Source organism: Pelodiscus sinensis, chromosome 5 (genome assembly GCF_049634645.1).
Source record: "Pelodiscus sinensis isolate JC-2024 chromosome 5, ASM4963464v1, whole genome shotgun sequence".
Classification (NCBI taxonomy): Eukaryota; Metazoa; Chordata; order Testudines; family Trionychidae; genus Pelodiscus; species Pelodiscus sinensis.
The window spans coordinates 80771841-80787231 of record NC_134715.1 but is presented as its reverse complement, the minus strand read 5'-3'; the positions used below and the strand labels follow the sequence as shown (position 1 = coordinate 80787231).

Below are 15391 nucleotides of genomic sequence, written 5' to 3'. Positions count from 1 at the left end.
TGGAGCTGCATAAATCGTGGTGTTTAAATGTCCTGGTGTAAAATATTCTGAGCAAATGATAAAAATGTATAAAATAATGAATAGTAGCAAGACAGTGCTTCTATTCTTGTTTCTAAACACTAAAATAAGGAGAAATTCAATTAAATCAAAAGGTGGAAAACTAAAAAATAATGAAAGGAAATACTTTTTCATACACTACATAATTAGATTATGGAATTCCTTGTTATAGAACATTGCTAACACAAGAATTTGACAGAATTCACAGAAGGATTGGACACATATGACTAATAAAAATATCCAGAGTTATAATGGTTAATGACAACAAGAACATTGGGGAAACTACCTTATAACAGAGTTTAAACTAATTTCTGACTATTAAGTGATGAGAATGAGGGGCGGGAAGCTTAGCCTGTATCTACCTTTGTAGGGTTTAACTTTTCCCTGTAGCTCTGCTGCAGGCCACTAGCAGAGGCAGGATCTTGGACTAGAAGGAGCAGAGATCTGCTCTCTCATGGCAATCTTTTTGCTCTGCTGACATAAACACAGATACAAATTAGGAGGTGGGGGGCACGTTCCCTGAGGCTGGGGAGCAAGTGGCATTAGTACCAGCAGTGCATGGCGGAGAGCCTTCCCTCTCCCCGGCATGCGGCTTGCTCAGCAGGGGCAGTGAAATCGGGCAGCTGTCACCGCAGCCGAGGGGCCCCGGTTACTGGCCGGGCTTGAGGGGAGGTCCCCCAGCCTGGGGCGGCCAGCCACCGCCTCTTCCTGCCATTGGCCCGTGCCGGGATGCGGGCCGGGGGCTGGAGGCGGGGCGGGCTGCCTGGGCTTGGGGGAGTACACGTGTTGGAAGCCTGGGCACCCGGGTGTCCTCCGCCCGCTGCTGCCGTCGCTGCCAGGGTCCGAGCCACCTCCGCACCGCCCAGCGCTCCCCGCGGCAGCCAGGCCCGCCTCCGGCCCCAGTAAGTGGGACTCGGCCCCGCCACGGGGCAGGCGAAGAGCTGTGGCGGGACAGCGGGCGTGCGCGCAGCCAAGTCCCCACGTCCGCATGGCAGCCTGGGGGCGGGGAGCTCGGTGGGCAGCCGCTGGCCCGTGGCCGGGCTGCCTGGTCGCTCTCCCGCCTTCCGCGGGCCCAGCGGGAGGCTTCAGTGCACACGGGCTGACGTGTGCGGGGAGGGGGACCCTACTGCTGCGGGCGGGAGCAGAGCCAGGAGTTATTCTTAGGGCTTGACGAGGCTGCACAGGGAGCTATGCGGAGTGGGAGGCTAAAGGCTCCCCTGGGTCATTTTTAGTCTGCTCGCTGTGAATGGGGCTAGTTGTCTTTGCCTACGTGGGTCGCAGCCTGCTGAGTTTTAGTTTGAGTTGCTGCTAGGAGTGGCGGCTCGGCTCTGAGAGGTGGCAGGAGCTGGGTCCTACACAAATGCGCACCAGGTAGCTGCCAGCACATCACTAGCGCCCTGAGAGTGAACGATTGTTTGCCATTTTACATAGCTCCAGAGGTGAAAGAAAGTAAGCGGTGAGCAGCTCCAGCAAGAACTGGCTGAGCTGTGGAAAAGCCAGCAGAGACCTATTTAAAGAACAGGCAGGGACCTGGGTTGCAATAGGACAATACCTGTAAGACACTCGAAGTTACTTTCACTGCTGCTTAGCAATTATTGAAATTGGCCTGTGTGAAAAGCTAAGTTGCAAGGCACATTTATGGGTTCATGTGCTCATACTCTCTGGCTGTGTCTAGACTGGCCAGTTTTTCCGGAAAATCAGCTGCTTTTTCTGGAAAAACTTGCCAGCTGTCTACACTGGCCGCTTGAATTTCTGCAAAAGCACTGACTTCCTACTGTAAGAAATCAGTGCTTCTTGTGGAAATGCTATTCTGCTCCCGTTCAGGCAAAAGGGCCAGTGTAGACAGCTCAGATTTGTTTTCCGCAAAAAAGCCCTGATTGCGAAAACGGCGATCGGGGTTTTTTTGTGGAAAAGAGTGTCTAGATTGACACGGATGCTTTTTCTCAAAAAGTGCTTTTGCGGAAAAGCATCCGTGCCAATCTAGACGCTCTGTTCCGAAAATGCTTTTAACAGAAAACTTTTCCGTTAAAAGCATTTCCGGAAAATCATGCCAATCTAGATGCAGCCTCTGGGTTCAACTGGTAACTTCATATTTCTAATTAGATTTGTGGATGGTGTGAGCCAGTCAACCAATGTTGAAAACTTGTATTGGCTTACAGATGCAATCAAAATAAAATCACCACACCTTTTTCTTCATGTGCAAAGCCCCACTCATCAGAATGTGAACTGGGGGAAAGACAGGTTGTCTTCTCTGATTTTGTAAAGGACATTTAGAGTAAGGCAGGTTTCCTTTCTTCTGCCAGCAATGCATGCTTAAATATAGAAATGTGCTTGTGGCAGAGTGGATTGATTAAACTAAAAGTGATTTTAATAATTATTAAAAGGAGAAGCAGGAAACCTTGATTGGCATAGGTGATTTTAATCTTGTTTTAGATTGCATCTTTGTTAATATCCTAAAGAAATGTTGATTTCTATTAGCTGGTAACCTAATTTGGTACTACTTTTTGATAATCAGGAGGAAGCACTCTGTATACATTTATTTAAACAATTACAAACTTCTACATTTATTTAGAGTCTTAAGTTTTACACTTTTAAGTGGTAGGCAACAGAGAATGATTGCTCAATCTCTAATTTAGTAGATTATTATTCTTTACTCAGGATTTATGCCCCACTCAAGGTGGATGGAAGTTGGTATTCAGTTAAAATGCACAGGCTAGCATTTAAAGTTGTTTTTATTAATTTAAACACTTTATTGTATTGATATACTGTATAAGGGAATGGAAAGTAAGTTTTTCAAAGCATGTTTTGTATTTAAAACCGATTTATTACAGAGAGAAATACTATCTGTAGTTAATAAATTGGACTGTTTTTGGTCACCATGTCCTTCAGAATTGTAGAATTACATAGTGGACCATATCTTCTCACACCTCATTTTTATTCATAGATTGGAAGAGAAAAATAGGCTTTCCTGCTTTTTCAACTTCCAATTGGTTTTTAACTTTGAATGAATTAGTCATTTTAACGGAACTCATTGGATATATTTTCTTATTTCAGTTTATCCTTGTTATGCCTGCAGAAGAAGCTACTGTACTATGATCAATTTAGTGCTTCAACAAATTTTAGTTCCAGGTGTTTTGGCTTTCAACAGCTCAGTATTTTTTACTTAGAAGCTTTGCAGCAAATATATACTGTTTGTTTTATTTAAATAGCTTAAATAGATTAGAACAAATTCAGGCCTTAGTATGGGTCATCATAATAACAAATACATTATTCAAAAGTAAAATATGTAATTTAAATACAAAAACTATTTTTTTAAAATTACTATTTCTAAAATTTTTTATCTAGAAGAATTTGAATTTTGTTATAATCAAGTTTGTAGCCCTGATAGCTAATGAAGAAACCTGTTTACTTTAATGTATGTATAGTTGCATGGCAAAACTAAATAACAGAAGATGATTAAATTGTCTATTAAAATAGCATAATAGATTTAAATTAATATTGTATCTATTGTTAGAGTTATACCTATATAAACCTTGATTTTGATTGTAAATTAGGAGTGATGTCTTGCAGTCAGTGGAATTAAAATGTTGTGAAAGGCTCTGTTTAAATATTTTTATGGCAAAGGATCTTGAGAGCACAGAAAGCTCATGTTGATTACCATGAGAACTGCAGGTGTTTGGTATCTTTCAGGACTGGGATTTGTGGTGCTTGTGTGTACTGAAATAATAGAGAACACCCCTTCTACTCTGTCTCCATACAGATGAAACAAAATGAAATTTGATCTAAGACTGTGTCTACACTACAGCTTATGTTGTTCAGGGACATGGTTTATTCATAAGTTACACAGAGGTGAGTTCTCCTGTGCACAGCTCCTGTGCTGAGTCAGCAGGAGAGCTTTTCCCATCAACATTGTTTCTGTCACTCCTGGAGGTGGGTTTTTTTATGCCCTTCAGCATAGAGCATCTTCAAGTACACTGCAGCTGTGTAGCTGTACTAGTAGAACTGGGACACATACATACATGACTTAAGCTTCATGAAGACCCTGCACAAATCCAGTGCTGTGTTTATTTTCAACAGTGAGGAAAAAGTCTTGAATTTTATAAAGTGTCTTTAACCAATAACACTGTTATATTAGAAAAGTATACACAGAAATGAAATTAATATTTACTATATGTTTTCATTGACACCCACAATGCACTAAATATTTGCCAAACAAAAGGTGTTTTTTCCCCCCAAATTTTTATAAGCAATGGCCCTTTTCTATATATAGAATCATCTAAGTACATTCCTGTACACTTGGGGCACTTCATTGAAGTCACCCTGGATCTGATATATATACAAGGGGAATAAAACATACAATTTACCATGATACTATAATTTCTGAATCACAATGATTTTTATTTTTGGTAGTGGTACAATATACTTGTCCCAAAATATGACATCCTGAATTTGTTTTGCTCTGGTGATATGACCAGTATTGTACCAGATACAGCAGTAAGGATGGTTCCTGCTTGGGGGATTCTGCAGTTTAATAGAGACAGAGAAAACAGGACTCATTCATTCCAGAATGGGTGGATTTTTTTTAATGGTTCAGAATGCTATATTTTGAAGCTTTATTGGCTTCCAAAACATTGCAAAGAGCATAGGTAAACTGTGTAATCCAGATTCTGTGCCTCAGCCAAAGTGTATCTGACAAGGCCCACAAAAGCCCTAGCCTCAACCCCTTCCTTATTTACAGATTCTGGTTTAAATTGTAATCAGTTTTAAGGAATTTACAGTGCATTTAACTTACTTGTGCTCACATGCCTAGACAGTTGACAGAACTCTGGTAATCCTGATAAATGCTCTCATTCAGCCAGGTACTTAAAGTCTGATGGATTTGGAGATGTTCTTTAACGCTACGTCTATACTACAAGCTTCTTCCGCAAGAGGAAATGCAAATGGAGTGCTCATTTGCATATGTCACGTGCTCATTTGCATTTCCTCCTCGGATCCCTTTTGCGCAAGAGGTTTTTGCGCAAAAAAGTGCTGTGTAGATGGCTCCTTCCTCGAGAAAGAACAGGCTCTTGTGCAAAAGGGGATTTTTGAGCAAAAAGGAGCCATCTATACAGTGCTCCATTTGCATTTCCTCTTGTGGAAGAGGCTCATAGTGTAGACGTAGCATAATAGTGTATCACATACTGTATGTTGTCCTGGTTACTTGGATATATTCTATGTGTTTGTATTGTGTAAATTTAATAGGGTACTGTTTGGAGGGGGGAGATAAGCAGGAAAGGAGAGCATCACTAGATTGTTAAGAGACAATTCTATGACAGGAAAAGAGCTCAAAAGAACTACAGGCAGTCCCCGGGTTATGTACAAGATAGGGACTGTGGGTTTGTTCTTAAGTTGAATTTGTATGTAAGTCGGAACTGGTACATATTGTAGCGGAAACTCTAGCCAAACATTTCTCCAGAGCTCAGTTTTATTCTCCCACACCTCACTTCCCTTAGTCCTTTATTCTTAAGCTGAGGTGTCTGCTGAGAAAAGCCGCTCTGCGTCTCCCTGGTCTGCTGGGGGGAAGCAGCTAGTGCGGGGTTGCCGCACCCGTTTGTAAGTAGGGATCCGATGTAAGTCGGATCCATGTAACCCGGGGACTGCCTGTATTAGGGTATTTTTTTAAAAGAGACTTTCTTTCAAGAGGGGAGAATGGTTTGTCTGACACACTTGCACACACTAGGGTTATGTCTGCATTGCATTTTCTTGCGCAAGGGCATATGCAGAAGAGGCACGGCAATGAATATTGCCATACCTCATTTGCATACTTAATGAGCCACCATTTTTGCTCAAGGGGCTTTTGTGCAAGAAATAGCAGTCTACACTCTGGCAGAATGGCTCTTGCACAAGTGGGGGGTTTTGCGCAAGAAGGAGCAGTCTATACAGTCTTTACAGGAGTCTGTACAGTCAAGAAGGAGCAGTCTTTGCAAAAGCCCCTTGCGCAAAATGGCAGCTCATTAAGTATACAAATGAGGTGCAGTAATATTCATTGCTACGCCTCATTTGCATATGTACTTACTCAAAAAAGCGCAATATAGACGTAGCCTAGAATGTCTGAAGAAGTTAGGCTTGCCTAGGTTAACATCAGGGAATAGTCTCCAGGTAAAACAGATATGCATCTAGATTGTTGTAAAATCCTTTCCCCTCCCCCCTCAAATTCTTTGTTCTACTGTTAAACAATACTTTGCTTTAAGAAGGGTGTTTTGTCACTGTATTCCATTGGTCACAAAGGGTATGTCTACGCTACAGGATAAGGGTGAATTAAGATACACAACTTCAGTTACTTTAATTGCGTAGCTGAAGTCAAAGTACCTTAACTTGACTTTTTGGCACTGTCCACACTGCAGGGAGAACACTCTACCTTCGACTGTCCTTACTCCTCATGGAAGCAGGACTACCAGCATTGACCGGAGTACCCCCTCAGTCCTCACTAGTCCCTCTAATTTGAACCCTGGAAGACAGACAGTGGCATATTCAATCTTCTCTATAGCGTATACATACCCACAGAGGCTGTATCTAGACTACATCACTTTTTCGGTAAAGGGATGTAAATTAGGCATGTTGATATTGCAAATGAAGCCAGGATTTGAATTTCCCACGCTTCATTTGCATAATGGCGACTGCCACTTTTTTTCGAAATGGGGCTTTTTGGAAAAAAAAACCCCGGCAGTTTAGACGGGGCATTTTTGACAGAAATGCCCCGTTTCTAAAGATCCTGTACTCCTCATTTATTTCAGTAGAAATAAAAAACCTAGAAACCTGCTATATTTATTTATTTAAAATATTTTTACCCCGCCTCTCTATTTAAAATATTTGAAGCACTTACATATTTGAGAGCGTTTGTCCATCTATCTGTTTTGTGTATTTATTAAAGAACTTCTCCTACACAGAAAAAGCTTAGACCACCAAACTTCCTCTTATTATAAGTTAAAGCAAGGTAAGAATTTGGTTGTGTCAGGAAAATGGGATCTGCCTGGAATGGGATTGGTTCTCATAAACCATACAGAAAAGACAGAATCACCAGGCAGGTGAAAGGGGCTGGCTGGGGGCATGCCTCCCCCATCAGAGACTGACCCCAGCCCTGTGCCTCCCACCTCCCAAGTTCCCATAAGGGAGGGTCATGGGGTCTGAAGCTTTCTCCTCCTGCTCTGATTAGTTCCCCTTTGTCAGGGAGCCAGGGAAAGTGCACAGTTTGTTGCATTCCTCACTCTGGGTGGATAGTGTAGGAGCAACGAACCTAGTCCTGCCCCAGCCAGTGGCCACTGGAGCTGCAGTGGCCATGGAGAGGTGCTTCTCACCTGGCCCCAAGCTGCTGCGGTGAAAAGACTGGGGTAGTCCTCTCTCCCCAGAGCAGTAAGCATACTGAACCCCTCATCCTCTGCCCCACTCTAGATCAGTGATTTAAATGAAGAAAAACAAAAATTGAGTTAAAGACCTGAGAAGTATTGGGTAAATCTTCTAGTAATATGTATTTTTTAAAATTGCCACAGGGATAATTATTCCAGCCATGATAAGTTAGGCATTTTAGAACTCACTGCTCATAGAATTAAATTTAAGTGCAAGAGATAAATAAAAATTAGGAAATGCACAGACCAGTTGAAAATCTAAAATAACACACTTCGAAATAAGTAAAAGAAGTAACACCGCCACCACCACCACAAGTATGTCGTGGGTTAGGAAGTGAGTGTGAAAAACAGTGTGTGTTTGTGAGTGTGGCACCATGGTTTTATATAGAGGCAATAAGATATTCTCAGTCTTATTCTCTATCCCTTTTTTAATTATTCCTAACAGAAATGTGTATTGTCCCTTTAAGTATGCTGAGCATGTGCAGACAAAGGAGCAGCTGCCAGCAAGTACTCTCCATTCTGAGCCCTGTCATGGCCCCCCCACCATGGAGGTGGGGCATAGGGATGGGAAGAGGGTGACACCTGGGCCCCCTCCACCTCTCCTGCTCTCCACAGTAAGCCTGAGGCTTCCTGGGAGAGTTCCAAATCAGAGGGTATGAGAAGCATGTCAATGCGAGGAGGGGTAGCTGAAGTACTGGTACTTTATAGCCTCCTGGCCAAACCAGTCAGGATCACCTGTCAGAGGCTCCAAGATCTACCAGGAGATCCTGATCTGATTGATGGCCCCTACTGTAATACTAGTATGCCATTATTTAGAGCTAACACAATAGCTCCAAATAGCTTCATGCCCAATAGCTCAGAACTCAGAACACAAGAGTGTTATGAAAGGTTTTTTAAATATTTTATCTAACTTCTCCGAAACACATGGGCAAAGACAGGTTTCTGCTAGAACTTTTATTACTGAACAGGTGGGCTCTTTCACAAGTGTTCAAAAGTCAGTACGTGCCCTGCGGCTAACAGCAGCAACAGGCCAAACCAGAAAAATAGAAGGAAGCTGCCATGTACATTGATTCCCCCAGTGCCCTTTGTCACCTTGTCTCCCTTTCTCCCTTCACATCACTCTTTTTCTAGCCATCTTCTGTCTCAAGACTTGTTAGCTTGCTGCATTAATGCTTCTGAAAGGGCCACAAAGCAAAACCTTGCTACCTTGCACCGTCAGTCCCAAGGGCCAGGAGTTTGAAAGATTCTGTGGTAGGCAGTGGTTTGAATACTGGGTGTTTCCAACTGAGAAGCTGTTTCTGAGATTGAACCAGGACAAGCCAGCTTTTAAATCTGATGCACTAGGTCAGTTTTTCTCAACTTGGGGAGCTGGTTTAGGAGGATTGCGAGTTGAGGGCAAGTGTTAAGAGTGTAGCAAGCGTGACAAGTGCTTCAGGGCCCTATGCTACAAGGGGCCCTGCAAAGCTACATTAAATACTTCAGCCCCTCATGATGGGCTAACTTCAGCCCCATTGTCTGGGACTGAAGCCAAAGCCCAAGTCCTACTTCTTAGGGCTGAAGCTCAAACTCAAGCCCAAGCCCAGTCCCACTGCCAGGGACTGAAACATGTAATTAGCTTCATTGGGCTTGGGCAGTTGCCTTGCTTGCCACCCTCTAACACCAGCCCTGACTATAATTGGTAATTTATTTAATGATATTTAAGATGCATAGTTTGCAATTTTTCAAGTCTTAGGGGGGTTATACTTTTTTTTTAAGTCCAAAGAAGGTTGCCATCACAAAAAAGTTGAGAAATACTGCTCTAGACTGTTACCAAATCACTTAGTCACAAGACTCGCCTGGCTCTGTCTTATGTATAATGCTGAAGTCAATCCGCCTACATTTCTGAATACTTGTCCTTATTAAAATAATGGTCTCCTCTTTGTTCCTAAAAGTTATCTTGTCAAATGCAAAACCCATGACTTGCAGACCTACAGAATTGTCCGGTTTTATTGATTATTGAAATTTGTGAGCATGTGAGTTGGAGCTTTCTGCTTACTGAACAAAGATAATAGAGAGAGGTTGCATTAGCAAAATTGGTGCCAAATGTCCCTCTTAGAATTTTAGATACTAGGAATAAATTGCCAGTGAGAGGGAATGGTAGCAGACTCTGCACCAAATGCTTTCTCCCATGTTTTATTGTCTTCCCAGAGATGCAGAGGTTATTTGTTCCTTCATATCTGTAGTTAGGGTGCAAGCTCTCTGGCACCAGGAGAGAAGGACCACATTTATTTTTGTGACGCACACTCTGATTATGGAATAAAAATAGTTAGAATGGACTTTGGAAAGGATTATTAATTGTACTCTCTTCAGTATCCTTAGACTAGTGGTTCCCAAACTTTTCTGCATCACGCCCCCTTTTTGATTTTTGAGAACCCTGCTCCCCCATAGCAGCAAAATTTGTTGAGCAAAAAAAAAAAAAAAGAACTGACCAGGTCCAAAACACAAAATAGCGGATTAAGGGGGGGAGGGAGCTGGGTCGCCCCGTGCCCCTCCTGGAATTTCTTCACACCCCTAGTTTGGGAACCCATGCCTTAGACTATGTAACTAATAAAGTTATGTTTAGCAAAATCTAGCTCTTGGTTATCATGTGGATTTCCATTTAATCTCATGAGGATTAAGAATTAATTCCTCTGAATGTACTGTTTACCTGTGATTTGCTAGAAGATTTACCCAGTGTTGCTTGGGTCCTTAACTCAAGGAGGAAGCTGGGGAGACCCAAAAGGCCTCTGGTGGTCAGGAGGTCTGGGGTGGAGAGAAAATGCACATGGTGACTGTAGGGCGGTGCTGGTGGAGCCGAAAAGGCTCTGGGAGGTTGGGAGGGTATGGTGGAGAAAGAAAAGGCCTCTACTGGATAGGACCTCACCCCATTCTGAGACCCTCCTGACCCTCAACCCATATTCTTTCACCCTACCTCTACATCCCCAAACCCCTGCCCTGGCTCCTGCACCCTCCACACTGCTAGCCCCTGCCCTGAAGGACCTGGATAACACTGGGTAAGTTTGCTAGCTAAACAAATAAATGCCTACCTCTCTCCGCCTTTTAAAGTTCTGTAACTTTCATCCTTTCTGCAAATTACTTGTCCTCTCTCAGTGATACCCTCCTAAACACAAATGGTTATTTGCTGATTAGAACCTCTGTCACCTATGTTGGGAGCTTGGGTCTGTCTTTTTGTCAATGACTGGCTTGCTTTGTGAACTTGAGCAAGTAACTTAAACTCTCCATTAAATGTAAAATCTGCAAAATTAGAATAATACAATAATACATTTTGTTCTGTGGTCTAACTGCTAAGTATTATTATGCTGCCAACATTACATCATGCATGGAACCCCACTGAGCAAGTTTACAGAGTCTGTTAATGCCATAAAATCAGCCTTAAGAACAAAAGCTTTGCAAATATGTTGTCTTATAGTTTGTAGAATTAAAAGCTATACAGAATCCTTAAAGCCTTAGTTTATACAAAATGGGCAAAATGAGATTCACAGAGAGCTTCTTTTCAATAAGACCTGGATATATCTTAGATCAGAATTTCTCAAACTTCATTTCACCATGACCTCTTTCTGACAAAAAAAAAAATACTACCTGACATTGGGAAGGGGGACCGAAGACTGTGACCCTCCACCTCATGAAGGGGTAGTCAAAACTGAAGTCTGAGCCCTGCCCATGTTGGGTGGGGGCAAAGCTGAAACATGAGGACTTTAGCCCAATGTGGGTGGGAACTGAAACCTGAGCCCTGTTACCCTCAGGCTTCGGCCCTGGGTGTTGGGGTTCACACTTGACTTCAACCCCAAGTCCCAGCAAGTCTAATGCCAGCTTTGGCAATCCCCTTAAAACAGGGTTGTGACCCACTTTTGATCTTGATGCACAATTTGAGAGCTGCTGTTCTTGATAAATTATGTTGTCATTAGAAACACGTATGTACCCCACAGTGTATGAAAAAAAGAGAAAAAAGGGCAGCTGTATAAAATTTTTAGCAAAAAAGAGCTGCCAGATGAAAAGCAGTATGAATAAGCAATAAAATCCCTGGTTTGTTAGAAATTACTCATTTTCAGTAATAAAATTAGCTGCTGGATAGAAAAACTAGAGAAGTTAGTGAGTACAGAGTGCACAGTATTTTCTAAACCAGATGTAATCCTTCTGCCAGGTAGAGCCAGCAGCAGGCAGGGCCAGGTTCAATATCCATCCATCCAAAACAGAACTGGGAAATTCACACACCACCCTAGGGCACCTCTGATAGGAAATGGTTCCCCACTTGCAAGCATGGAGTCTGAGTATATAAAAGAAACTGTTAATAAAAAGGAGGTAAGTAACTAGGCATTAATTTGGAAAACACCATAAATTGAGTTCACAAACAAAATCCCACCACAGGTAGGCTGGGCAATGTCCTTTTCTTCTTAGATTCTTAAGTCCATCAATCTAAATGTCTCCTTCACATGCTCAACCCATCTATGCACCCACTCTCCATTTTGCTGTCTCTGTCCCCTTTGCTGCCATCCACTTCTTAGCTGTAATTTCTGTCCATCAGTCTCAAAATGATTTCAGCTCATATCAAGCTAGGGATGTAAGCAACTAGTTGACTTGTCCCTCCACTAGTCGCTTACCCACCCCCCACACTGCCTCTATGACAGGCAGCAAGGGAAGGAGCGGGAGCTGGTGCTGGGGAGGAGCTGTCTTAAAAGCCAGCTCCCCCCAGCACCATCTCTGCAGGTGGCAGGGGAGGCAGGGGGGTAGTGGAGACTGGGTGCAAGCCAGGAATCAGCTGATTCCCAGCTCACGCCCAGTTCTAGATATTGTGCCTCTGCTTTCTAATGTATCAAGAGCGGGTACTGGCTCTTAATACATTTAAAAATCAGAGGTGCAGGGAGGGGGCGGGGACCCAGCACACACCAGTCCCCCTGCTGTGCTCCAGCCTTTTTACATTTAAGGCTGGTGCACAGCGGGGGGATGGGAATCAGCTGGCCTGGCTTGTGGTGGGTCATCCCCCCCGCTGCGCTTTAGCCTTTTAAACATATTAAGAGCCTGCTGGCTCAACCTCCCCCAGGGCCAGGAGCTAACACTGTTGCGGCTCTGCAGCTTATCTACTAATCGACTAGTCGATGGAAAATCCATTGACTAGTTAACTAGCTGATTAAGCTAAATTTAACATCCCTATATCAAGCAGGATAGAAAAAACACAACTTAACACAATTCTGCATAAGAAAAGAGGCACCTAATCATGTCTATTTAGCTCTGTCTGATTTGCCTAACTTTTTTGAGGTATAACTTTCTCTTACTTGTTGAGATGTAATCGAGTAGTTGAGTACTTGACTATCTGATAAGCCTAAGCTTATCAGGTAGTCAAATAGAGTGTTCAACTACTCACCCGCCTCTCCCCACCCCTCCCGTTGCCTCTGTACTGCCTGTGCTCCCCTTGCTGCTGCCTCTGTCAGAGGCAGCAATAGGGGATTGGGAGATTGTGAAGGCTGCTCCAGCAGCAGCCTGTGTCTGCTAGGGGTCCCAGCAGGGAGCTGGGCTGCTGCTCTCACCAGTTCCGGGAGCCACCAGCGCTGCGACTCTGCAGAATGCCTCCCCTTATCAACTAATACAAATTGTATCAATTACACGATTAGCCAAATACCCGCTCCTTTACATCCTTACTTACTAGTATGTGTAAAACTGTAGTTTTAGGGCTTGATTTTTTTTTTCTGAGTAACCCTCTATCAGAATCCCTCGAAATGTAATCTCTCTCATTCTAGCAGCTTGAGTTTAATATCTGATTTTGCTCACTTAGGTGATTTAATCCAGTGGAGTTATTTGGAATAGAGAATAATTCTCTTCATGAATTTTGTAGGACTACTCCTATTAAATAAGCAGTTGACTAGCCATTCCTCCAACATCTGATAGTTCTCTTTCACAATCCAATCTTTTTTTCCAACATACAGGGATAAATTCAGCTCATGATATCACCAGTGTAAGTTTGGAGTTACTCTATTTGCTGCCTGTGGAAATACCAATAAAATGTATCAAATATTTCTGCAAATAGTGGTCTTCATAAAATTTCCTTGTTCCCCAACGGAAAATGTTGTCTTCTTAATTTGTTATTTGAATTTCATTATTAAATGGATTCTTTAAAGAGATATCTGTTTATATGTGTAATACAGCATCTCATGTTGCACACAGCAGCGTGTGAACAGAAGAATATGCCACCCAACCCAAAAACAATTAAAACATGGACATTTTTAGTTTTTTAGGCTCTCAGTTAAATGACGGCATATATATTTCCATGGACTCTAACAGTTTAATAATTACTTTTTCTTGAGCACTCCTTTTTGCAAATGCAGGAATATATTCCTTAAATGCCATCTAATCCTGGAGTTGAAATGAAAGGTCACTGGCATGTCTTGCAGACTTCATAATTGTATTGCGTTGAAAGATATGGTAATAAATACACCACTGGGGCTTTCCTGGTCAGTTGCTTTCTGAGTTGCTGAAAAACTGGAAACTTAAAGGTTATTGGTATTTTAGAAATTCAGGTGAGAACAGGCTTTTCTTATCAATCTAACATTATGAATCTTCTAGACAAACCTCTGATCCTTTCTTCTCCTTTATTTTTCCATATTTGTTTGCTTTTAGAGCTTTGTTTCCTTTATAGCTCTGTAGTTATAACATAGCTGTCAGCCTTGATCTCCCAGCTACCTTTTTGTTTGCTGCTTCTTTCTCCATCCCTCCTTTCTCTCTTCCTTACCTTCTCCTCCCACTGGAGAAATATGAATTTGCTCTATTTTTATGGGATCATATTTATTGTTGTTGTAGACCATCAAGGATCGTGGACAATTAATTTGCATTTTCTGGAGATTTGTTTTAAAAAGTGTTCATGTGCTGTTTGGGAAGTCCTTCCTTTCACTCACCTATCCACTGAAATTATAGCTTTATGGTGGCGGTCAAGTTTGAAACTGAATAATTTACTACTTTTTGCAGTTTTCTTGAATATTAGGTATTTTGACGGAATTGGTGAGGTTCGCTAATGTACAGTGGTGCAAACTGAAAAAGTAGCATTTATCTTAGTGATAAGATCCACTATCTGATACATGTATTAGAAAAACAGAGATACAAATTGTGAGAAAATAAGTGTTGTATTATGCTTTTCCTAAAGGAGGGAATATATGTACATTGATTTCAACAACTGTACTTTAGTGGGACATACCTTGGAGTATCCATTTCAGAAATAGTTGGAATGCAATGCTGGTGAATTAAAATATTTTGTCAGACCATCTTAATTTAATTAATACATCTATTCCACGAATAAGACAATTATTTTAGGGAATTTAGCTTTTAACATAAAATTAAGTTTTGAAATCAATGTTTTTGTTTAAAGATTTTGGTATTATTACCTCTTAAAAACTGCTGTATGTGTACAGTGTACTTTAACGTCCTTTGTGGTGTTTGATTAAATCCACCAGATTAAATAGTTGTCTAAGCAAGTATTTTCAGCTTGGTTTAAAGTGATATTTTTATCTGTTTGACTGCTTTTCTGTCCTGTGCAGTAACAGATGGTTTGCACTTAGTTCAGTGAACCAAGTGAAAGAGGACTAGAACTTGCAGCAAATTACTGTTGATACTGCATTTTTATCCACACTCAGTGGGTTAAATGAACTTTCTGAATATTTAACTGAATGTTTACACTAACCCACTATTACAGACTAAAATATATACAAGGTTCATTATGTGGAAAAGGTAGCATTTTCCCGTTTGGGTGTGCATGTATCATGTAGATTGTGTCACTAGATTTCCATTGGAAATGGAATTGCTATCACAAATTCAGGGTATTTTCTAGTGTATTTTATCTACAAATTGTTCACAAATCCCACTTACTTCATTTAGGCTTCGTCTACACTGGCATCCTTTTCCAGAAATGCTTAAAACGGAACAGTTTTCTG

General features: G+C 41.9%; 1 protein-coding gene across 4 annotated transcripts in view; it reads left to right on the top strand.

The window, feature by feature from the left end:
• The first annotated feature begins 826 nt into the window (after window positions 1-826).
• The window catches only part of SLC7A2 (solute carrier family 7 member 2), a 106921-nt gene continuing 92356 nt past the window's right edge, over window positions 827-15391 (top strand). For 2 of the 4 annotated variants that reach the window (XM_075931174.1, XM_075931173.1), the window contains exon 1: window positions 827-959. Coding sequence is in view for 1 of the 4 variants with exons in the window: in XM_075931175.1 (XP_075787290.1) it covers window positions 1418-1428 (11 nt within the window). In the remaining 3 variants the exon portion in view is untranslated. Of the gene's footprint in view, window positions 960-1295; window positions 1429-15391 lie in introns of those variants that run through there. The other 2 variants (XM_075931179.1, XM_075931175.1) reach the window with 2 other exon arrangements.